This window comes from Perognathus longimembris, chromosome 22, assembly GCF_023159225.1.
Source record: "Perognathus longimembris pacificus isolate PPM17 chromosome 22, ASM2315922v1, whole genome shotgun sequence".
Classification (NCBI taxonomy): domain Eukaryota; kingdom Metazoa; phylum Chordata; class Mammalia; order Rodentia; family Heteromyidae; genus Perognathus; species Perognathus longimembris.
Genome location: NC_063182.1, coordinates 3,493,653 through 3,519,467, shown reverse-complemented (window position 1 = coordinate 3,519,467; position 25,815 = coordinate 3,493,653). Strand labels below are relative to the sequence as shown.

At 40.5% G+C, this 25,815-nt stretch overlaps 1 protein-coding gene across 1 annotated transcript in view; it reads right to left on the bottom strand.

The window, feature by feature from the left end:
• The window catches only part of Lars1 (leucyl-tRNA synthetase 1), a 53,515-nt gene that overhangs the window by 16,793 nt on the left and 10,907 nt on the right, over window positions 1-25,815 (bottom strand). Inside the window, exons 6-23 of the mRNA XM_048331550.1 lie at window positions 25,435-25,596; window positions 23,227-23,339; window positions 21,900-21,963; window positions 18,962-19,029; window positions 18,642-18,867; window positions 17,247-17,334; window positions 17,091-17,167; window positions 15,724-15,777; window positions 14,261-14,401; window positions 12,688-12,765; window positions 11,324-11,409; window positions 11,167-11,232; window positions 10,936-11,018; window positions 10,230-10,368; window positions 9,653-9,865; window positions 7,161-7,218; window positions 6,574-6,637; window positions 686-869 (exon numbers count right to left, since the gene is read on the bottom strand). Of these exons, the coding sequence (XP_048187507.1) occupies window positions 686-869; window positions 6,574-6,637; window positions 7,161-7,218; window positions 9,653-9,865; window positions 10,230-10,368; window positions 10,936-11,018; window positions 11,167-11,232; window positions 11,324-11,409; window positions 12,688-12,765; window positions 14,261-14,401; window positions 15,724-15,777; window positions 17,091-17,167; window positions 17,247-17,334; window positions 18,642-18,867; window positions 18,962-19,029; window positions 21,900-21,963; window positions 23,227-23,339; window positions 25,435-25,596 (1,964 nt within the window). The remainder of the gene's footprint in view (window positions 1-685; window positions 870-6,573; window positions 6,638-7,160; window positions 7,219-9,652; window positions 9,866-10,229; window positions 10,369-10,935; window positions 11,019-11,166; window positions 11,233-11,323; window positions 11,410-12,687; window positions 12,766-14,260; window positions 14,402-15,723; window positions 15,778-17,090; window positions 17,168-17,246; window positions 17,335-18,641; window positions 18,868-18,961; window positions 19,030-21,899; window positions 21,964-23,226; window positions 23,340-25,434; window positions 25,597-25,815) is intronic.

The window sequence follows — 25,815 nt, the reverse complement described above, 5'->3', positions numbered from 1 at the left end:
GATGATTGAGGATACAATGGCAGGAAGCTTTCTATGATTTATACAAGCTTCCTTCTCCCATTGCAAAACAACTGTTTATTTTTAAAGATGCATGGAATTCACATGCCTGTTCTCTATCTTTATTATTGCATTTACAATGAGTGCAATGTTTTCTCTCCTTCTGATAAGCAATAAAGAGTCATTTCACATTCGTGACACGAGCAACTCCAATGCTTAGGACAGTTCTGATACAAAGAAGTTAATAAATGTCTTGAATTTAAAAAAAAAAAAAAAGACATTTCTCCTTTTCTTGTAATCTACTTTCCCTGGAACCATTTTTGCCAAACTCTAATGCAACACAACAAGGGAAGTGGTTATAAGAACAGACTTCAGAGACAGAAACAAATTCACTCTCAGATTTCAATTTCTAGCTTCAAGGTATTTAATAAAATATATTGGATTTCTTCTAAACCTTAGTTTCTTTATAAAACTGAGCTAATATCTCTATCATAGAAAGTTGCTTTGAGGTTGAAGCCAGACAATGGATACAAAGTACTTAACTGGACATGGCACAAGGAAGCCTTCAGTGAGCAGTAGCTACTATTGCCAGCTAATTTGTTTCAGAAAAGGAAAAAAATGAAAATTTAAAGACCCACAGGGACTACTCAACTCCAAAAGCACACTGCAGCTGCGGATCCCAGCTTACCTGGCAAACACCCTGTCGTTGAAAGTGCTGGCAGGACCGCTTCTTAGGCTGTCCCAGTTGGCAACCATTTCTTTCACCCACTCCACCCAGGTGTAGAGACGGAGAATACCTGCATCTGCCATGGCTTCCACAAAGTTGGCATCTTCCACAGTGTCACCAGCATCAGCCAGAGCCAAGCGCATTCCTAAAAGAAGTAAAGGGAAATTCAATCAGTAAAGTAAAAATGAGGTTACTAAGTATCAATGCCATACCCAGTCGGGCACACTACAGGGCTACCTACAAATTAAGAAATAATAAAAGCTTTAAAGGGTTGTTTGGATCATCAGCAAATATCAAAATCACCAAAATTAGGCTGGGCCCCAATGGCTCACGCCTGTAATCCTAGCTACTCAGGAGGCTGAGATCTGAGGATCACAGTTCAAAGCCAGCCTGGGCAGAAGCTGGGAATGGTGCTGTGGCTCAAGTAGTAGAGTGCTATCCTTGAGCGAAAGCAGCACAGGGGCAGTGCCTAGGCCCAGAGTTCAAGCCCAGAACCAGAAAGAAAGAAAAAAAAAAAATCACCAAAAGTAGGATCCCTAAGTATGTTGCTAAAATATTTAAACCATCTGTATCAATTTGCATATACTTAGCATCAATATGTGCTTCTTCTCAATCACGCTGAGTTAATGAGATAAAGTGATCTTTAATGAGGCATTGGAAGCAAATTAGATAAAATGGGGATAGCTGTACATTTCTTTATCGTTTCTCTGTGAACATCTCAGACTCTTTAACAAGTAGCAAAATATTCAATAAATTTGGGAGGCCAGGGGCGTTAGTTCTATGTGGCTTGAATTCTAGGCCTGAGCACTGTCTCTACTCAAGGCGAGAGCTCTACTGCTTGAGCCACAGTTCCACTTCCAGTTTTCTGATTGTTAATTGGAGGTAAGAGTCTCAGACTTTCTTGCCCAGGCTAGGCTGGGTTTGAACCTTGATCCTCAAATCTTAGCCTCCTGAGTAGCTAGGATTACAGGCATAAACCACCAGCACCTGGCTATATTCAATATTTTAAAGCATGAAAACATATACTAATGATTTACATGTACAAGTGTAAATTTAACTTCTCAGTCCTAAAATTAGGTTCATCTAAATATTTCATTAAGAATACTATATTTTTAAACTCTCAGTTCTTAAAACAACCAAAACATTCATACAGAAGTTTGTGTCTATGTCTAGGATAGTCCTAGCAGATCACAATAGCCCAATAACTATCTACAGATGAACACATAAGATGATGCTAAGTGAAATGAACTCCAAGTTATGGAAATAAGTGATTTACCATTGTTGTTGTCATTTTCAATGTACCATGTGAAATTAAGCCATTTTCTTTTGTCTTCCTTCCCCAAGGTTTTACCCCTGATGTCACTGTTACTGATTTCGGAACCCCAGGTATTATATATATGTTTATCAGAAGTAGGAAAGGGAAGAAGAACATCAAAATGGCGGAACAAAGGGTAAAAGGTGAACCAATGCAACAGCAATACTGACAAAACTATATGCCGTAATCCAACTGTACAACTCATGATGGGGGGTGGGTTTGGGAGGGGGGAAAGAGGGAGAAAAATGAGGAAAAATGAGGTAACAAGTTTGATAAGAAATGTACTCACTGCCTTACATATGAAACTGTAACCCCTCTGTACATCACTCTGACAATAATTTTTTTTAAAAAAGAAGTTTGTGTCTATAATCCCACTAGGTTCTTGAAAGACAGGGAAATGAGGATCATGGCACAGGAGAAAAGTTGACAGGACCCTATCTCAAAGAATAAGCTGTGTATAGTGGGTCGCCTATCCCTATAATACCAACTCAGTAGGAAAATAGGTTGGAGGACTGTGGTCCAAGGACATCCCAGGCAAGAAATGCAAGACTCTATCTGAAACATAACGAAATAAAGCAAGGTCTGAGAGTATGGCTACTATCAACCCCTTGAGAAAATAAAATAAAATACTGCAGGAGGAGACTAACGATCTACCAATAAGCCTAATTAAATTGATAAATTAAATATACCACAGGACATGGTCACAATGGAATGCTATAGTGCTGAAAAACAAGAGGAAAGTCATTATATACTAATAAGCAGCATTGTCAAATCTATATTCTACAGTATAAGTAAGTTCATGTGGGCACCCTTAGTGTTTTATAGGCGGTAGATGAAGACACAGATGGTTGCATCAAATATCTGTACACCAGAAGCTCAAAATATTTCTCAGTCTCTTAGTTTGAAACTATTTTACTCTTAGCAGAAAAACTAAAAAACTAGTACAGAATAAATGTGTACCATCATCCTGCTTCCCAAACCAGAATGCTAACATTAGTATCAATATCATTAACCAAATCCTACACCTCATATAAACTTGCCAGTGTTTCATCTGATATCCTTTTCCTGTCCCAAGACCCACACCAGAACAGCACATTTCATTTTAGTCTCTTCAAATCTGTGACAGCTTTTCGGCCTTTCCTTTCATGACTCTGACCCTTCAGATGAATACTGACTACTTAAGAGAACTACTCCCAATTTTGGTTTTGTGTGATGTTTCCTCATGATCTGGGGGAGGTTATAAACCTTTGGCAAGATCACAAAACAGATGTGTTCACATTGTATTTTATCAGGAAGATACATGATATTGACATTAGTTATGGCTGGCATTGCTAACAGATCTCACAGTTAAGGTGATATGAACAAGTTTCTCCTTAGAGCATTACCCTTTCCTTGTGAATAATAGTACCTGTGGAGAGATACTCTGAGAACATGCAAATACCATACTTCATCTGAAACTGTAATAGTTATTGCTATAGTTATTTCGTCTAATGGTGATTTTAGGTAATAAATATTTCTACCTAGTATTCGTACATTTTTTCAGTGGACTTCACAAGAAAAGGTGTCCCTACTCTTACATAGACTTATTTATTCAATAATTAATATACATCAGTGTGGACTCAAAAACACTTTATTTCACTCACTAGGTACGAATCAATACTAATTATCATTATGTACATGGTTATATAAGCTCTTCTAGCACAGGCCATTAGGAGTCCCTTCAAGCTGTCTCCTGTGTGTTCCATTTGTCCCCCATATCTGGGTCAAGGGACACCATTTGGTGCCCTTGCTCAGCAAGAATGGGACTAGATTTGATCCTTGGCACAAAAGAAGAAAAGAAGAGAGGGAGGACGGGAAGGAAAGAAGGAAAAGCCTAGCAAGGTGCCTACTCTGCAGGCAGAATCAGATCACAAATTAGAAGCCAGCCAGCCTGGGCTACATCATAGAGTCCACAGACTCTGTCTTTAAAGTAATTAAATAATTGATTAATTAATTAATTAATTGAAGAAACAAACAAGCTGGGGACTCGCGCCTGTAATCCTAGCTACTCAGACCTGAGGATCAAGGTTCAAAGCCAGCCTGGGCAGGAAAGTCCGTGCGACTCTTATCTGTAATTAACCACCAGAAAACCAGAAGTGGTGCTGTGGTTCAAGAGGTAGAGCTCAGGGACAGCGCTCAGGCCCAGAGTTCAAGCTCCATGACTGATAAAACAAACAAAAAGAGCAAAAAATACCCCACCCTTTTCTAAGCCCCTTTGCTTTTCTGACACCATGTACGTTCCATATGTCCTGTGTCCTTTCTCTGCCCCAGCCCTCAAAGCCAACATTTCTCTGAGAAGCCCCAGTTCCTCAGGGAAAATGGTATTTAGAAACTAAGTTCTGAATGCCCTATGTGTCATTGCTATTGAGGTGTCACTACGCTAAGCATTCTCATTAGGCAAAACCAGAGAGGTCAATGAATGTATACTAAACACACACACACACAAACACACACACACATTTATACTTATTATACACATGCTCACAACTTAAAAATTATGGAACTAGAGGCATAGTTCAAGTGCTAAATAAATCATGAGCCATGAGCAGAAGAAGAGCTGAGTGAGAGAAGCCCTGAGTTCAAACCCTGGTAATGGTATACACCCAAAGGTAAATCATGAGCTGAGGATGCTAGTTCACACCTATCACCTTAGCACTTGGGAGGCAGACACAGGAGGATCACAAACTATAGACGAGCATGGGCTATAGAGTGAGGACCTGCCAAAGACAAAGGAGATAAGATAGATAGATAGATAGCCAGCAAACGTTTTTTAAATTCATGAGCTCTTACTAATTCCAACTTCAATTCTTCAATACCAGCTGATTAGTCTTCCCCCTTTACTTTGTTGCTTCATTTTCTGACAATGTTACAACAGCAGTTCTATCACTTACAATGTATTTTTATAACCCAGTATACATAGTTTCATCTATCTCTTGTAAGATCTTGCTTCTTTCTTGCCCCATCTCTTGTGAGAAACACATTTGTTACTATTAGTTAACAGTATTTTCATGCAGTTCTTTCTGTCTTTTGCTTTGGTATCTAAGCAAAAGGCTGTTTTCAAAGTTAGTTCTTCCCTATTTCTTTCAATAGTCAGGCTTTCACTTGCAATATAGACATGACCATTTGTTACTATTAATGTTCCACTTGCAGTCTCCTACTCACATACAACCTAGTTGATTTTCACTATGCATTTATTATTTGAGTACAAGAAACATTAGCATGGTTTTAGAGTCAAAGCTATACAAAAAGACATACTCAGGAAAGCATCCTCCTTTCTTTATCCTTAAGGATAAAACAGCCTGTCATATTGAAGGCCAAGTTTTTCAGCAGAAGAGCTGAGAAGATTAGGGGTGTGGGGGGAGCCTATAATATCCTGTTCATTAAACAGCTTACATCTTTCATTTGCGGTCTGAGTGTAGGTTAAATTGCCATCTCTACATTCCTGTCTGTACACTGGGGTCCTGCCAAATGGATCCTAAAAATGAGGAGTATGGATTCTGCTGATACCTGCTGGTAATTAAAATGCATTATAAAAAGAAAAAAAAAAAAAAGCCAGCTGCTGGTGGCTCACACTTACAATCCTAGCTACTCAGGAGGCTAAGATCTAAGGATAACAGTTCAAAGCCAGCCCAGGCAAGAAAGACTATGAGACTCTTACCTCCAATTAACCACCAGAAAACCCAAAGTGGCGCTGTGGCTCAAGTAGCCTAGAGACAGCACCCAGGCCCAAATTTCTGGGCCAGAAAAAATAAAAGGTGTGGGGGGCGGGGGGAGAAAACAACGGAAGGAGTGACATTGCCCAAAAAGAAATGTACTTATTAACTGGTTTGTATAATTGTAACCTCTCTGTATTTCACCTTTATAATAACAATTATTTTTTTCTTAAGACAGAAAAAAAAATCATGTGGTGGAATAACAAACACACAGAACATATCTTGAAAAAGCTTGTGCAGACTCAGAAAGTCTACCAACAAGTTTAAATCTTAGTTGACATGAGTTTCATTTAAAAAAGAATTCTAAACTCAGAATTTGTTCCTGAACAAATATCCATAGTTACGTTTTAGTTTAAAATTGTTATCTAGGAGCTGGGAATATGGCCTAGTGGCAACAGTGCTTGCCTCGTATACATGGAAGCCCTGGGTTCGATTCCCCAGCACCACATATATAGAAAATGGCCAGAAGTGGCGCTGTGGCTCAAGTGGCAGAGTGCTAGCCTTGAGCAAAAAGAAGCCAGGGACAGTGCTCAGGCCCTGAGTATGAGGCCCAGGACTGGCAAAAAATAAAATAAAATAAAAGTCTAGAACGTGAATATTTAAAAATTCTGTTAAAAGTGAAAGAAAAATAACATATCTTTTTTTGAGTAGCTGTATGATTTCTTTTGGTATTTTCTTCAAATTGTTGTACAGCATAAAATAACATCTATTTTAACCAGTCTTCTGTAATCTAAGGAGAATTAGGGCCTATGAGACCAGCAATAATAAAAATGTACACTCACCATCTGCTGAAAATTTGTCAGCAGCTTGAGTCAAAGTGAGGAAGTTGCCTGTAGATTTTGACATCTGAAATAGAAAGTCAATCGACACTCATCAGTAAGAATATATATAGGAATATAGAGGTAGAGTAAATCAAATTCATCAGGCTGTCTTTGACAAACTAACAAAAAAGAATTCAAGACTTGGAAAGGAGAAGATACATTACTCTTTTTGGCCAGTCCTGGGGCTTGAACTCAGAGCCTGGGCATTGTACCTGGGTTTCTCTTTGCTCAAGGGTAGCACTCTACCACTTGGGCCACAGTCCCACTTCTGGCTTTTTCTGTTTATGTGGTACTGAGGAATCAAACCCAGGGTTTCATGTATACCAGGCAAGCGCTCTTGCCACTAGGCCATGTTCCCAGCCCTAACTATTCCTCTTGATTAATTTCTAAGACTAAAATTCAGTTTATGCTCTTAGTCCTATAGATCGTAGATAGGTCTCCTGCTTTCATTAAATTATGTTCTTCATTTCTTCCATTAAAAAAGTGAAACATGCAGAATTAGAAAAGCTTTCCACAGAGTTGTAAATCTCAAGAGGCCCTGAGCTTACCTTCTCAGAGTTGAGGAGGAGATGTCCGTTGGCTCGCACAGCTACTGGCCATTTGTCTCTTCACAGGGAAATGTTTCAAAATGGAAAAATGAAAGAAAGATTAGTTTAACCTTAAAGTACTGAGGCAGATCAGTAAACATTTGCTAAGAAATATGCAAGGATATCTACTGAAGTCTTAGGTTTTTTGGTTTTGCTTTGGGGTCATTTTTTTTATGCTGGTGGTGGTGACGGTGGTAGTGGAAATCAAACTGTAGGTCTTGCACCTGCCAGGCCAGTGCTCTGAGCAGCCCAGCCCCCCTACCTGTGATCCTATTTTTAACAAGAAACAAATAAAAACAATCCAAAGATGGCTGTCAAAAATTATGGTATAGGGCTGGGGATGTGGCCTAGTGGCAAGAGTGCTTGCCTCGTATACATGAGGCCCTGGGTTCAATTCCCCAGCACCACATATACAGAAAACGGCCAGATGTGGCACTGTGGCTCAAGTGGCAGAGTGCTAGCCTTGAGCAAAAAGAAGCCAGGGACAGTGCTCAGGCCCTGAGTCCAAGCCCCAGGACTGGAAAATAAGTAAACAAACATATACGTGTGTATATAATATGTACATACACGTATATATACATATTATATATATATACACACACATATATATAGTATAGGCATGTTTTAGATTTAACCACTTTTTAAAAAAATAGACAAGGGACTCTTCTCCTCTTTGGACTGACCCCTCTCTAGATGGAGAGTCTTGCTAATTTCCGTTCATGATTTTCCTTGCACTTACAAATAAACTTAATGTTCATCTTAAATAAATAAACAACAAAAAAAGCAGGGTTATATGTATGGATACAAGATCATTTGAGAGAATAGTGTATACACTGTGGTATCTCAGCCAAAATGTAAGTATTGTACACAGATATGTGATGTCAATATAAGCATAGGGCTGGGGATATGGCCTAGTGGCAAGAGTGCCTGCCTCAGATACATGAGGCCCTGGGTTCGATTCCCCAGCACCACATATACAGAAAACGGCCAGAAGTGGTGCTGTGGCTCAAGTGGCAGAGTGCTAGCCTTGAGCAAAGAGAAGCCAGGGACAGTGCTCAGGCCCTGAGTCCAAGGCCCAGGACTGGCCAAAAACAAAAAAAACAAAAAAACAATATAAGCATAAACATTTTTTTCTAGAGGAATCTCAAGGTACACCAGTAACAGGAATGAACTGTGGGAAGTAGAGTGGTAGTGCTGTCAGGGTGAAAGTTCACTCTGAACATTTTACTTTTTTATGTATGCTTTGAATTTTCCAACTGTGCACAGTCCTTCACGCATTTGTTCTAGCAACAAGGTCATGTGGAACATAATGAAGGCAGGAGTTCTAGAGCCAGATTCTGTGGGTTCGTAGCCTAGTGCTGCCACTTACTAGGTAGTTTGGATTGTTACTTGACCTTCTTATGCCTCAGTCAGTGTCTACAAAATGTGAATACCGGGGCTGGGGATATGGCCTAGTGGTAAAGTGCTCGCCTCGTATACATGAAGCCCTGGGTTCAATTCCTCAGCACCACATATGGTGCTATGGCTCAAGTGGCAGAGTGCTAGCCTTGAGCAAAAAGAAGCCAGGGACAGTGCTCAGGCCCTGAGTTCAAACCCCAGGACTGGCAAAAAAAAAAAAAAATGTGAATACCATAGATCTTCCTTGATAACTTGTACTGATGGTTAAAGCAATTACTGCAAGTGATTAAAACAATGTGTGGGGCTGGGGATATAGCCTAGTGGCAAGAGTGCCTGCCTCGGATACACGAGGCCCTAGGTTTGATTCCCCAGCACCACATATACAGAAAACGGCCAGAAGCGGTGCTGTGGCTCAAGTGGCAGAGTGCTAGCCTTGAGCGGGAAGAAGCCAGGGACAGTGCTCAGGCCCTGAGTCCAAGGCCCAGGACTGGCCAAAAAAAAACAATGTGTGGCTTAAATTGTCTTTACTTCTACATCTAAGAAGTCAAATAAATTACTAGCACATCATTAATGCAACTGCTACTTTGGTAGCCTGAAGTAGGTAGGATTTCTAGCTGTAACAGATACGAACAAATGTGCTTTCTATTTTAGTGTGTATGTGTGTGTGTGCATGCGCACATGCACGTGCGTGCCTTTCCTGGGGCTTGAACTCAGGGCCTAGGCACTGTCCCTGACATTTGTGCTCAAAACTAGTGCTTTACCACTTGAGTCACAGCTCCACTTCTGGCTTTTTGGTAGTTAGTTGGAGATAATCTCATAGACTTTCCTATCCAGACATGCTTTGAACCATTTTTCTCAACTCAAGCTTTCTAAGAAGCTAGGAATACAGGCAGGAGGCACCAACAGCCAGCTTAACACCCAGCTTGGTATACTTTAAGAAAAACAACGTAACTGGCAAGTCTAGCTACATGCTCCACAATAGTTTTTTAGAAACTTGAAAGCATAAAACACATTCAATGAAAATCAATAAATCCAGTCCCCATTTTAACACTCACCTTTGTTCTGGCCACATTGCCACATGATTATAAAGGTAATATGAAAGATGGTTTGGAATAAGATCCTTGCCAGAGGTTCGAAGATCCACAGGATACCAGTACTCAAACTCCTGCTTTAACTGATCTAATTTTTCCTTTGGGATCTGAGTCTTAGGAAATGGAACATTCTTGAAGAAAACATAATCCCAAACTTCCTTGGTCATTTGTTGTGGTCTACATTAAAACAAAACACACAAGACATATATATTATATATGTATGTGTGTATTTACATTATACCACTATGAACATATGCATAATAAAACATCTTTGAAAGAATCAAAATTTTTCATCTAACCACATATTATGAATCTTTCTCAATGAAGACATAGCATTAAATAAGGACCAAAAAAAAAAAAAAAAAAACCTACAAGAATGACTGTTAATAGAGGAGCTATTTATTAATTTTTCTCAATTCCTAACTGGATTCTTATGGAAATTAAATGCAAAAGAAAACTTTCAGTATGTAAGTCAAACGCTCACAACACTTGCTAGCAAGCAGTGTCCCTTTCCCCTTCACTCACCCTTGAATTTACCGACCTGATGCCAAGTGGAGACTCTGCGTGTCCGCTCAAGCTGCCCCCCTGCAACAGGTGCGCAACCGTGTAGAACGCCATGTAGATCGTGGAGTCCGACAGCGACTCGATGAGCCACTGCTCGTCCCAGGGCAGGCGGGTGCCTGAGAGGGCGGAAGGCAACAGGTGATGCCTAGGGAATCGTAGAGACCTTACGACCCACATTTTCAACCTGCCCATTTAGGAAGTTCTTCAACTGTACTTAAGTAATCAGCAAAAATAAAAGAGTCGATAAGAAACAAAACAGGTAAAGCTCTGAACTCCTACTATAAAAAAAAAAAAAATCATGGGGCTGGGAGTATGGCCTTGTATTAAAGTGCTCGCCTCGCATGCATGAAGCCCTGGGTTCGACTCCTCAGCACCACATAAACAGAAAAGGCCAGAAATGGCGCTGTGGCTCAAGTGGCAGAGTTCTAGCCTCAAGCAAAAATAAGCCAGAGTGCTCAGGTCCCGAGTTCAAGACACAGGACTGGCAATAAACAAAACAATCACAACAAAAAAGCTGCAGGTTAAGAGGACATATTTCTACCACCAGATAGATGGCAAAGAATAACATCCTGCTTTCTCTTGTCCTCTACCATAACCTGTCACTTACAATTCAGAGAATAGAGATGTGTATTTGTTGTACCAATAGACAAGCCATCCAAGCAGAAATGTGTGCATGTCCTTACCTAAACCATACGTTCTTGAGCAAGCATGCTCCTGTAGCCAGTCTAAGGACGCTTCAAAATTCCTCCTGGTCTCCTCACTGAATCTGGAAAAAGCAAGCGACAAAGTGTCTCCCCCCTCTGGGGCTGGGAATAGGGCCTAGTGGCAAGAGTACTTGCCTCAAAGTGTCTCCCTCTGTCTTCTCTACCATGTTTTTTTTATCTCATTTCCCTCCTTTCTTTCTCTTATCTTACGTTTCCAAGTTCTTCAAGCACTGAGAAGTCTGTTTCTTCCAGTTTTCTTCTCCATAATCCAAGTACCTGGCAATGGACAAGTTATTGTTAGTTTTTAAGTCAGATGAGAAAAGTGACAGACAAGATTTTCTTACTTTAAGAGAGACAAAAGACTAACCACTGGTCACACAGAGCCACAACACATTCATCTGAAGATCTGGATATGACTTGTTTCTCAGGTTCCATGTAAATCAGTGCATCCCCCTAAAAGAGGGCAAATACAAATGTTAGGTATTTAACAAATCAACCTCCATTCCTCGACGGTGAGAAAAGCTACTTTTTAAAGAACTATATTATGTCCCCCAACAATCAAAACTCACTTTTCACTGTCTTCCCTCTCCCCAGGGTTGAAGTTACCTGCCCTTCCTTTGGCATTAACACTTGTTTTTGAAATGACATACACCGTCAACAAATGGTTAACTGTCCCTAAGCCCATCAGTGAAATCAAGTCTTATCAGTGAAAAAGGATCATATTTTAGCAGCTCCTAATGTTATAGTTTAAAAGGAAGACTTCCTATGACACTGGTTTCATTATAAAGATAAAATTGCTAGGAAGCTGGGTGGCGGTGGTTCACACCTGTAACCCCAACTACTAAGGAGGCTGTGATCTGAGGATTGCATTTTAAGCCAGCCCAGACAGAAAAGTCCATGAGACTTGTCTCCAGTAGCCACCAAAAAGCCAGAATAGAGATATGGCTTATGTGGTACAGTACTAACCTTAAGAACAAAAATTCAAGATACTGTCCAGGTCCTAAATTCAAGCCCCAGGACTGACACAAAAAGTTAATTAATTAACTGCCAAGCACTGATGGCTCACACCTATAATCCTACCAACTTGGGAATGAGAATGGGAGGATCACAGTTTGAGGCCAGTCTTAGCAACAAAGAAGCAAATACGGTAAAAATCAACACATCAGATGTTGACACCCATTCCTACCAATGATTCTTCAAATCATCTCCCAGATGATATATAGACTTTAAGTCAGTGATTAGAAGAACCTTCTGTGGGGAATTATCAAACTGAAGAGTAAATAGAAACACAGATAAACACCAGGGCTTCCCCAAAGCCAATGGTTCTTTCCCAGATTTCCTCCAGGAGAATAAAGTGACATTTCCTACCAATGCACTAAAAGGTTCATAGGGCTAAAAGTAGCCTGCCTATCAAGCTAGGTAGAAAAGATTTATTACAAAAATGGAGGGAAGAGATAGAAGTGAAATAAGAAGTATCACAATTATACCCAGTATCTAAAAATGACCACTGACAGGAAACTTCGTTAAAGTATGTGTTTACTGTTTTCAAGTACTATTTACATCTACATTACAGGTGGGATGTTCAAGTTAAATGAATTACTAAATAGGACTATTTCTCCCACAAAGTCTTTAATACAGCTCAAGATTCTCCAGAATTCACTACTAGTAACACTTAAGTGTATTAATTAACAACTCTTTCAAAACAGCTTCAGAAGACAGTCTATTACATACAGCATCTATCATCTTTTTCTGAATAGTCTTCTTTACATCTTGAATCTTCTGTCCTTTAAATCCATCCACCAACATTACCTAAAAAGATGAGAGGGGAATATACACATGTAAAACAATGAGAAGTTGCTTTGACTTTAAGTTTGCCCTTACTATCTTTTCTTCTGTTCCTAAAACCAAAAGTGTAAAAGTTACCAATTTATAAGCATACTGCTAATCTTGGGAAAGCTTAGACAACTTATATTTATAACATACTTTCTTTTCTTTAAGAAAAACTGGATAGTGATTGTGAGCACAATTAGGAACTTCCATTTCTCAGGCTTCCACAAAAAGATGCACTTATACTAATGTGTCATTACTGGTGTGTTATGGATAGATGGATGGACGGACAGACGGATGGATGCTTCTCTTTCTAACCCTGCCATACGCCTGCTGAATACCTACTTTTCCTTAATTTGCCTTACACATGAAAGACAAATTAATTTGAAGGCAAGTATTAGCTGAATCCTTGTTGTCACAGCTCTAGGCCAAAGTCTCTTCACAACTGTCTTTAGTAACCACCCTTGTCATCTTGTATGCCTCTCAAATAGTTTCTATGTTAAGTGGAAAAGACAGTTTTTGGTGACATTCCAATAACTAACATATCAAAAGTCCTCATTATAAGCTTAATCTACCATTATGAAGTTGTATTTAATAATCACCATAATACAGTACCTAAGAACACAAATACTGCATACAATCTCAGCTACTCAAAATCACTTTTCAAAGCCAGCAAGGTTCAGAACAGATTTGCTCTGTTCACCTGACATTTATAGTAGGCATTCACAAGTACATTAACAAGCTGAATGACTTTGCTTAACCAAAACACAAACTACTTCATTAAAAGAAAAAGGAGACAAGCACTGGTGGCTCCTGCTTGTAAATGCTAGCCACTCAGGAGGCTGAGATCTGAGAATCGTGGTTCAAAGGGGAGGGGAGGGGAGGGGAGGGGAGGGGAGGGGAGGGGAGGGGAGGGGAGGGGAGGGGAGGGGAGGGGAGGGGAGGAGAGGTTAGGAATATGGACTGTGGCAAGGGTGCTTGCCTTGTATACATGGAAGTCCTGGGTTCGATTCCTCAGCACCACATATATAGAAAACTGCCAAAAGTGGTGCTGTGGCTCAAGTACTAGCATTGAGCAAAAAAGAAGCCAGGGACAGTGCTCAGGCCCTGAGTTCAAGGCCCAGGACTGGCAAAAAAAAAAGAAAGAAAGAAAGAAAGAAAGAAAAAGAAAGAAAAGAAAATGGTTAAAGTCATTTTTATGTAATAAAGCTCTGAAATCTATTTCATATTCATACGAACTAATTTTAAATTTCTCAAGAAACAGATCTTCTAGAGATTCCCAAAGGCACCAGGTCTTTTTAGGCAAAAGATATAATAAAAAACTAGGAATTTAGAAGATAAACATAATTTCATATTAACCTCCCACTAATAAACATATTACTGAAACTGCATCAGTTTTTACTTTTTAAAAATCATCAAGCAACAAAATCACACAGCATAGAAGAAATCAAATACAAAAATGAAAATTATCACTTACACCTTCATAAAATCCTTTTAGATATAGTTTCTCCTTTGCTTCTGCAAGTTTTTCTCGGTCATTCTGGCTCTGAATTTTCAACTCATCACAAATAGTCACAGCAGCAAGATTTCCTAAACCTGGGATTTCAATGACTGGGACCTACAGAGAATAGTAATATCAACATTCTCCATAAGTAGACACAAAAATAGCATTAGGGGCTGAGATGAAGCTCAGTGGCAAAGTGCTTGCCTAGCAAGTACAATGTTCTGGCTTCGATCCCCAATACCAAAAAAAGAAAAAAAAAAAGAAAAATAGTTCAAAAACAACCAAAATGGCATCTAGGGCACAGTCCTTCTGCCTCTCATTTTCAGTGAAGTCACTTCAAGTTCTATATATCCTTACAGCAGTGGCACATATTAAATGAGTACAGAGGTGTAACTTAGAATGGCAATGTGAACCAAACTCTGCCAAACCCACCACCTCCATCAGGACACAACTAAAGTAGCAACAAGCAAACTGAACAGCTATTTTTGTACAGGGGCTTGCTTCTGTTTACATGAAATCTTCTGGGCTTTTTCCTCTCTCTCTCTCTCTCTCTCTCTCTCTCTCTCTCTCTCTCTCTCTCTCTCTCTCTCTCTCTCTCCTCTCCCTCTCCCTCTCTCTCTCTCTCTCTCTTCCTCTCCCTCTCCCTCTCCCTCTCCCTCTCCCTCTCCCTCTCCCTCTCTTTTGCAGTGCTGGGAATCAACCCAGGGCCTCACTCATGTTGGGCAAAAACTCTTTCACTAAGTTATACCACTTACTAAATCTTCTGAATTCACCATAAAAGTTATTTCATTAGTCATATAATTTCTTTTCCTCTGCAGGCACTAACATGAAAATGTGAATATAAAACAATTACAAAGGATTGTGTTAAAAATACTACGGTTTTAAATAAACAGTAATGACTAACATAGCAAATTTTTGTCTTTACAAAGCAGGAAATTAGCCATACTAAGAAAAAAGCTAGTATAAAATTGGAACAAACAGCTTTTTTAGGGGCTGGGAATATGGACTAGTGGCAAGAGTGCTTGCCTTGTATACATGAAGCCCTGGGTTTGATTCCCCAGCACCACATATACAGAAAACAGCCATAAGTGGCGCTGTGGCTTAAGTGGCAGAGTGCTAGCCTTGAGCAAAAAAAAAAAGAAGCCAGGAACAGTGCTCAGGCCCTGAGTTCAAGGCCCAGAACTGGCAAACAAAAAACAAACAATAAAAAAACAGCTTTTTTAGGGTGCCAATTGATAAGAAAATGCTTACCATTGGTTTCCCTGGTGATATCAGCCTCAGCACAGAGAAAGTTAAAGTGAATAAATCCTTAAGCAAATTTCCTCTCTTATTTTCACACTGTACCAGTTAAGCATTGCACCAAGGAAAACTTGCTAGCTCAATCTCTCCTTCTCTCTGACATAGACATGACGACTGGGAATGACCCAGGTACTCACCGGCTCGAACGGCAGGACCATGTCATCCCTAATTCCGTACTTCACTCGTAAGGCCTACAAAAAAGTCCCAAGTTAACACAATTGCTCAACAATCGACTGGTATCGTCACTGAAAGAAGCAAATTCCCAGCTTCTTTGGATTTTGAGACAACATCTTGTTACACAGCCCAGGCTGGCCTCAAATGGAGATTGTCCTGCTTTACCACCTCCAGTACTGGAATTACATATGGGTGTCACCAAACTTGACTCCAAATACTTTTGTGTGTATGTGTACGCGTGTGTGTGTGCATGCGCACGTGTGTACTAGGGCTTGAACTCTGAGCCTCATACTCTCATTCAGCCTTTGTTCATGGCTGGTGCACTCAACTTGAGCCACACCTCCAGTTCCAGCTTTTTGCTTCTTAGTTAGAGGTAAGAGTCTTTCAAGATTTTCTACCCTGGCAGGCTTCAAACAACAATCCTCAGATCTCTACCTCCTACATAGCTAGGATTATAAGCATGAACCACTGGCACCTAGATGGAAAACTTTTTTTAAGCTACTACTTATTTTCCTTTCCATAGAAATAAATTTATAATTTCACCAAAACCTCAAGAAAGGATCTTTAACTTACTGTAAGTGGACTACATGATAAAACTGTAGAGCTAAATATAAAACTACACATAGATGTGCACACATTATCACTTAAGGTTAGTACAATGAAAAGGTGAACAAGAGGCTGGGAATGTGGCCTACTGGTAGAGTGCTCGCCTCATATACATGAAGAGCTGGGTTCGATTCCTCAGCACCACATACAGGAAAAAGCCAGAAGTGGAGCTGTTACTCAAGTGGTAGAGTGCTAGCCTTGAGCAAAAAAGAAGCCAGAGACAGTGCTCAGGCCCTGAGTTCAAGCCCCAGAACAAACGAAAGGAAGGAAGGAAGGAAGGAAGGAAGGGAGGGAGGGAGGGAAGAAAGAAAGAAAAAAGAGAAAGAAAGAAAGCATGAACAAAAGACTTCAAAATTCTGCAAAACAAATTCAAAATTCTAACTACAGAAAACATATGAACATTTAAAAACAAGTGAGGTGGGGCTGGGGATATAGCCTAGTGGCAAGAGTGCCTGCCTCGGATATCCGAGGCCCTAGGTTCGATTCCCCAGCACCACATATACAGAAAACGGCCAGAAGCGGCGCTGTGGCTCAAGTGGCAGAGTGCTAGCCTTGAGCGGGAAGAAGCCAGGGACAGTGCTCAGGCCCTGAGTCCAAGGCCCTGGACTGGCCAAAAAAAAAAAAAAAAAACAAGTGAGGTAACAGATCAAAGAAAATTGTGTATCATTCCACAGCACTTCAACAATGACAGTAAAGACAAAGAATAAGAAAATCAGATACTTGCTTGCTTTTTCTTCAAGTCTCTGAAGGCAGCAAAATCATCAGGTGAGTCAGAAGGGACACTCGTGACCACACCAGTACCTTATAAAAGAAGGAATGCAATTAACTAATACAACCAAAATGCATTACCCAAGTATTCACAGAAATAACCAGGTGCTACCTTTATCTTCCTTAATAGTGAGCATGGGGAGAACATAGATCACTTTGTAGCATGTTAAAGGTGCAGACAATGATGCACCGAGAATTTCCTGCATGAGAAAAAAAAAAATGAGAAGAAGTAAAGAAAATAGTATTTGTAATCATGAAAATTTAAACAAATTTAACAATATGAGTATCTTAAGATATTAAGAACCAAGAACCTAGGTAAAAAATATGTAGGAATAAACTCATGAGCTCTATTATTGCGCAACGTGGAAAGTACAATTAACAATGTATTACATAGTTCAAACTCACTGAAATGTTTAGAGTTTCACTAAATAACACATATGGGAGGTACTAAATTTGCTAATTAGCTTGATTTAGCCATTCATAATGTATACATATTTTAAAATATATTGGACACCACAAATATATATCTAAGTTTTGTCAAATAAAAACCAAACACAGGCTTGGGGCATAGCTCAAGTGGTAGAGCACTTACATAGAAAGTCTAAGACCCTAAGTTCAAAACCCAGTACCACTGAAAAAAATATATAAATAGATTAATATAATCCACACATCTTACTTGTATTTATTGCCCACTAAATTAAAATAGTTTTAAATAATTATAAGCCCTAAATCTGGCAATGTTACAATAAGTTTAGTATACTAATACATCACTTGTACCACTCCATTTCTTAGGAAAATGGCGTAGGATTCCATAGCAAATGCCTTAAAAATATTCACAAAACTTGGACCCCTCAAAAACATTACTTTTTCTTTGAGAAACATACCAAATGCTGAGTTGATTATCCTAGCAAAAGGAATCAATGACAGAACAAATCATGTAACAAAATTTGCTACATAGCATACAGAATAATATATGTACATTTTCAATTATGGTTACACATATCAACTGAAGTAGAAACATTTTTAGTGTCTTAAAAAAAAACTTTAGGAGGGCTGGGAGTATGGCCTAGTGGCAAGAGCGCTTGCCTCCTACACATGAAGCTCTCAGTTGGATTCCCCAGCACCACATATATGGAAAACGGCCAGAGGGGGCGCTGTGGCTCAGGTGGCAGAGTGCTAGCCTTGAGCGGGAAGAAGCCAGGGACGGTGCTCAGGCCCTGAGTCCAAGGCCCAGGACTGGCCAAAAAAAAAAAAAAAAAGACTTTAGGAAGTCAGATGCCGGTGGCTCATGCCTGTGATCCCAGCTACTCACGAGGCTAAGATCAGAGGGTCACAGCTTGAAGCCAGCCTGGACAGGAGAGTCCATGAGACTCTTATCTCCAACTAACCACCAGAAAACCAGAAGGGGTACTGTGGCTCAAGTGGTAGAGCGCTAGCCTTGAGCTGAAGAGCTCAGAGACAGCACCCAGGCACCAAAAAAAAAAAAAAAAAGTAATACCAAACTTACCTCTCCCATTAACTCTTTAACAACAGGCACTACTCCATTGTCTTTGGTAAAGCCCTGGTATGACATATTCCTGGCTGCTCTTTGGGTGCAGATGAATATATCACCATCTACCGTCTCAAATCCAATATACTTCAGGTTAGGATGAACCCAACAGTTTGTCTGTCCAAACATGGTCTCAGGTCTGAGAGTAGCAGCAACTAAGAAGATGTTTTTACCTTTCATACCACTAAGAAGAAAAAGGAGGCCTTTAAATTAAAAGGTTGCTTCACAACTACCTTATTGTTCAGAAATGATGAAACATTAACTCTTTGGTAGCCTACCTTAACTTGGATGGGTATGGTTCCAGCACTTTCAATTTGATTAAAGTGTATTCCTGAGGTCCAACACCCTAAGCCAATACACAAGACAAAAATGAAAGTGGAAAAAAGACTTGGATCAAACTGAGAGAGATGTGACTCAGACTTCTGACCTGAGTTCTCCCACTGTTAGAGCTGAAGAGACCGCCGCTGCCGTGCAGGCCACCGAGTGGCAGTGTAGTGTGTAAGGCAGGGCTCAATGTCATAACCAAAACGGCGTTCACCAAGATGGGAGTGTGAAGACAATCAACTCCAACTCTGTCCGTCCATCCCGTCGCCCCCTCCCCCCCCCCCCCCCCCCCCCGCCGCGAGCGCAAGTCCCAGAGGGCAGTCATGACAGTTATACACTGGGCCAGGCATCACATTACAGACATTCTAAACGGGCTCATTCCCTTACTACTGGCCTGACCCAGTAGACATCATCTCTAAAAACTTTGCTTCCTTACATGCAAAATAACACTGCTACATCTCACATAAAAGACCATCCCAAGTAACACCTAATTTATAAAAAAACACTTTGAAACTCTATGAGCCATTACTGGAATTTAGGATATTGCTACCACTCACTATATAACTACCTAGGTTTTCGTTCTCTCTTTTTTTCCTTCTGGTTTTTCCCTTTTGTCGCTGTTTTTTATTTCTGTAACCTTTGTCTTAGATGTAAATTTATCTGATTCGGGGAGGGGACAAACAGAAATGGTGGGACAGGGTGAAAGAATTCAGCTGTGGTACTCACGAGACACTATGTGGGAAATGAACTATACAACTTGGAGGGGAGGGGATCGGAAGGGGAGCAAACTAGGAGAAAATGAGGGAAGAGATGACACTGTTCATAAAGAAATGTACTCATTGAGTCATTGTTGACCCTGGGTGGGAGTGGGAGATGGAGGGGTTGCGGAAGCTTGAACTCGAGGCCTCTCGCTTGCGAGGCAGGTGGTCTGCCACTGGAACCACACCTCAGTCTGGTTGAGTATGTCTTACAAAATCTTTGAGGAGAAATGTTTCAGATCTGTTTTGGAATATCTGTGGTCACTTCATAGCTAAGCATGACTGATCTGAAAAATTGACCTCCAAAATGTACCAAACTACAAACATTTTTGAGAGCTGTATCTAACCCCAAATTAGAAGTCCATAATTTTCCACTCAAGTGGTAGAGTGGCAGCCTTGAGTGAGAGTATGAGGCCCTGAATTCAAGCCTGGTCCCAGCAACCCAGGGAGGGAGAGGCTGGGCGTCAGTGGCTCAAAAGGCTGTGATCTGAGGATCGCAATTCCAAGGCAGCCTGGGCAAGAAAGTCTGTGAGAGTCGCATCTCCGAGGAAGCACCACAAAAGCTGGAAGTGGAGCTGTGGCTCAAGTGGTAGAACCCTAGCCTTTAGTGAAAAAAGCCCAGGGACAATGCCCAAACCCTGAGTTCAGAATGGGAGGTTGCCCAGTGGCAATAGTGCTTTCCTAGCAAGTGCAATGTCCTGGGTTCAATTCGCAGTACCTCAAAAGACCAAAAAAAGATAGTTAAAAAAAAAAAAAGCACAACCCAAGTTCAAGCCCTAGGGCTGGTACCAAAAAATAAGCAGATAAATCAAGGAAGGGAGGCAAGGAAGGAAAGAGGAAGAAGGGAAGGGAGATTTACGATGCCGCTAAATCCAAACCTCTGAGTGGTAAGCCAGTGATCAGAAAGCATCACTGAGACATTCTGAACTCTGGAACATTTTACATTAGGAATGCTCAACCGATATGAAAAAATTCCCTGAGCCTTCTGAAGTCTCTACCATTGTTTTAAATTTTGGTCAACTCATTCTGACCAGGCCAGTGACATCAGAATTGGAGGCTGATCTTGAAAAGTAGTTGCTTAGTAAAATATCTTCAAAGAAGGTAATAAAAGGAACTTTCTAGGGTGGAATGTCCCTGCCAAAACTCACACTGCAATTTAAAGTCCCCGGTGAGGCACCAAAAGATGGGATCAAGTGGAACCCTGAAGAAGTATTTAGGTGCTGAGGGCTCTGCTCCGGTAATATAATAATCCACTCTGGAATTAATGGAGTATCGGGTCTACAGGCTGTCTTGGGAGTAATATCATGAAAAGCAACTTGCCTCTTATCATGTGTTGCCAGGCTCCACCTCTCAAGTCTACAGATACTCTCTACTAAAATGAAGGCCTTCACAGGAGGTATTCTTTTGGCCTTGGACTCTCTACAACTACTAGCTAAATAAACCTTTATTCTGTATAAATTGCCCAATCTGTGGTATTCAGACATATATCTAAGACTGCATTTGTAAGCTCAGATGGATATAAGCACTTACTGATTTACTAAGCCAAAGCTTTAGGAAAAACACTCTTACTTTCTCTATTCAAGTACTACAGGAATGTTACTAATGTGTTCTACAACAACATAAAGAGAAATGCTATCTTGCATGGCTACCAGTACACTGGAAATGAGCAACCAAGCACATGATTAAAACACATATGAATGGAATCTGTGCACCTCAAAAGTTAACCATATCTCTTATTACCTTTCCCCACATTCTTCTCTTTAGAGCTTTATTTTCCACATGATGCTCCTCAAATATTAATATGCTTATGAATCACACTGATAGCTGTAAAAACAAATTCCTGGGCCACACCCACAGAGGTTCTGATGTGGCAGTTTAGGGGTGAGGCTTAACAATGCTCTTTCCTATAACAAGTTGACACAGTCAGTCCAGAGTATGCTTAGAGTACATGAGGCCCTAAACAAGACATCAGTCCCGGTCATGACGCTATCTCCCTTTTCATACCCATCCGAGTACCACGAATGTACCGTACACACCAGCACTGCAATCAAGTTACACGTGTTTTACATTCTGACCGCAAACTCTATGATCAATTACAGATTTTAATAACTACTGTATAGCACAATATAATCACCTCTCCAGTTTGTCTGTCATGATCCATGCAAGGCTGTCTATCTTTTGGAGAATAAATGGTATGCCTACAAGAAAAACAATACGTAACAAGTATTATTATAATATACAAGTTATATTCTAGCCTATTTGCCAGTGATGCTAACATCTTACATATATGTCGTATAACTGAAACTTCTGGGCAAGTATCTACTTCTATTATTTATACTTGTGAGAAGTTCTGTCAACTTCATTACTGATGAGAAATCTTTACCTTTATCCAAGGTAATATCATAAAAAAATATGAATATTGGTTTTGTGACATGAATCAAAACATGGTAAAACATAATTTCATTTATATGCTGCAAGTAGCTTTAATTTACATAAACAAGCAAGAATTCGTAATTGTTTACACTTTAGGGAACAGAAGTATAAACACACAATGATTATTTTTCTGCTTGTCCAGATTTCCTTTCACACAGATTTCATTCTGTAGGATTCTGGTTGTCACAAATACAAGGGAGCTCAGAGAAACAAAAACTTGGTTTTTGGTGGTACTGGGAATTGATAGGAAAGCACTCTACCACTTAAGCTATACTCCCAGTCCTTTTTTATATTTTATATTTTTTAAGAGCTTTCAATACCAGAAGTCAGGTTATAAGTACAATGAATCTTGATCTGTACTCTTGGTCCCTCTACTTTTAGTTTTCAAATAGGGTCTAGAGTCTTGCCCAGTTCCATCTCAGACCTCAATCCTCCCACCTCTGCCTACCAAGTAGCTGGAAATACAGGCATACTCTATTACACACAGATACTCAGAGAAATAAAGACATTAACAAGAGAGTGGGGATACAGGTCAGTACTAAAGCACTGGCCTGCATATGCAAAGAACAGGCTCAATCTCAGTACCAAACCAAAAGAGACACTGATAGAAAAAACAAAGGGTAAAAGGGAAAAAAAAAAAAAAAAGAGCAAGGCATCAGAGGTTCATTCCTGTAGTTCTGGCTACTCGGTAGACTAAGATCTGAAGATCCCAGTTTGAAGCCAGCCTGGGCAGGAAAGTCTGTCATACTCTAAGCTCCAACTAACCAGCAAAAAAGCTGGAAATAAAGCTGTGACAAGTACAGCACTAGCCTTGAGCAAAAATGCTCAGGGATAGACAGCACATAGGCCCTGAGTCTAAGCCTCTGAACTGGCACCAAAAAAAAAAAAAAAAACAAGAAAGAAAGAAAGAAAGAAAAAGAGAAAGGCTATGAATATTGAATTATAAAGGAAACATAGGCTACGAATACTGAATTACAAAGGAGGAATTGTTTAACTTCTACTTTGTATTACTTCGACAACAAACTTACCGCTTCCCAAATTTAATTTTCTTTCTTTCTCGTAGTGTTAAAAATTGCCACCTGACAAATGAATCAAAGTAAGGGTTAACGTCAGTGGTGACGAAGGAACGCCGCCAGTCTACCTGCAGAATGAGAGAGGAAATGGCAACTTTTGAAAAATAAACAAAATTATCATAAGAAACCTGATGAATCAACTGTTTACTCTTTATGTTTGTTTATTTGTTTGTTTTTTCCAGTTATGGGGATTGAACCTAGGGCCTGAGCCCTGTCCCTGAGCTTCTTTGCTCAAGATTAAGAGCGCTACCACTTTGAGTCACAGGTAAGAGTCTCACAGGGACTTTTCTGCCCGGGCTGCCTTTGAATCCTATTCCTCAGATCTCAGCCTCTTGAGTAGCTAGGATTACAGGTGTGAACCACCAGCTCTTGGCTTTACCCTTCTTTATTCCCCAACTGAGAATAACTTTTTTTTTTTTTTTTTTGGCCAGTCCTGGGCCTTGGACTCAGGGCCTGAGCACCATCCCTGCCTTCTTCCTGCTCAAGGCTAGCACTCTGCCACTTGAGCCACAGCGCCACTTCTGGCCATTTTCTGTATATGTGGTGCTGGGGAATTGAACCCAGGGCCTCATGTATACGAGGCAAGCACTCTTGCCACTAGGCCATATCCCCAGCCCCTGAGAATAACTTTTAACTGTTTAAAAAAAAAAAAAATTGAAGAGTGGGTAGGTGGTGGCTCACACCTGTAATCCTAAGTACTCAGGAGACTGAGATCTGAAGATCTCAGCTTGTTTTGTTTTGTTGTTGTTTTTTTGCCAGTCCTGGGGCCTGAACTCAGGGCCTGAGCACTGTCCCTGGCCTCTTTTTGCTGAAGGCTAGCACTCTACCTCTTGAGCCACAGTGCCACTTCTGGCTTTTTCTATATATGTGGTGCTGAGGAATCAAACCCAGGGCTTCATACATGCGAGGTGAGCACTTTACCACTAGGCCATATTCCCAGCCCTGCAGATCTCAGTTCAAAGCCAGCCAGGGAGAGAAGTCCTTTAAGACTCTTATTTTGGGGCTGGGGATATAGCCTAGTGGCAAGAGTGCCTGCCTCGGATACACGAGGCCCTAGGTTCGATTCCCCAGCACCACATATACAGAAAACGGCCAGAAGCGGTGCTGTGGCTCAAGTGGCAGAGTGCTAGCCTTGAGCTGGAAGAAGCCAGGGACAGTGCTTAGGCCCTTAGTCCAAGGCCCAGGACTGGCCAAAAAAAAAAAAAAAAAAAAAAAAAAAGACTCTTATTTTGAATTAACCGCTAAAAAACCAGAAGTGGAGCTATGGTTCAAAGTGAGAGATCATTAATCTTGAGTAAAAAAAGCTCAGAAACAGGGCTGGGAATGTGCCTTAGTGGTAGAGCGCTTGCCTAGCATGCATGAAGCCCTGGGTTCAAATTCCTCAGTAATATGTAAACAGGAAAAGCTGGAAGTGGCTCTGTGGTTCAAGTGGTAGAGTGCTAGCCTTGAGCAAAAGAAGCTCAGGGGCACTGCCCAGGCCCTGAGCTCAAATCCCATGACTGACAAAAAGAAAAAAAACACATAAAGAAAATAGTCGGGGCTGGGGATATAGCCTAGTGGCAAGAGTGCCTGCCTCGGTATACCCGAGGCCCTAGGTTCGATTCCCCAGCACCACATATACAGAAAACGGCCAGAAGTGGCGCTGTGGCTCAAGTGGCAGAGTGCTAGCCTTGAGCGGGAAGAAGCCAGGGACAGTGCTTAGGCCCTGAGTCCAAGGCCCAGGACTGGCCAAAAAAAAAGAAAATAGTCACAATCCACTTTGTAAAAACTGTCAATCATTACAAAAATCTGTGTTTAATTGATGTTTATAAGCATTTACTTATTAACAAACATATAGGAATTCTAATAAATTAAAAAGAATAATAACTTCACATATTCCTAAATATTTAAATCAACAACCATCAGGTTCTTCATAGTCTTTGAATTTAACCCTTTTCTACTAAGTGTCAATATGTCAATATACACTGCAGTGAGACAAATACTAGAATGCCCTCTGCTCCCATAGTCCCACTAGGGGCTACTCTGACACGAACAGCACAATTCTCCAGTGGCATCCAGGTACAGTATATTATTCCAAATTTAAGAGTTGGTCCATATCTGTTGAAACCACACAAATATAAATGCTTTCATCACATTTTCTGTAACCCTGAGGTGATGGTATACCTTTAAACCTATTTTTTTCAGGTCCTGAATAGCCAGTGGTGGGAAATATTCCAGCCAATGTTCTGCTTCAGAAAATTTTACTATCTCTTCATCAGACAGTCCAAGAGATTTCATTATGTCCCACTGATACTTGGAAGACCCAGCTTTAGCAGCAGCTTTGCTCTGAAAACAGCAGACAAAAACAACCTCCATCAAAGAACAGCCAACAAATGCTTAGCATTCCAGGACCACAACAATTTTAAGTGAATAATCCCAATTGTAGTATTTTCAATTCTCAAATATTGCTGTTGATACATGAGATCAGTAAAGGAGTTAGTTGTACTAGTCTGTCTACAAAACTGGAACAAAGAAACCTGTTGAAATTGTTTTGGGAAAAGAAGT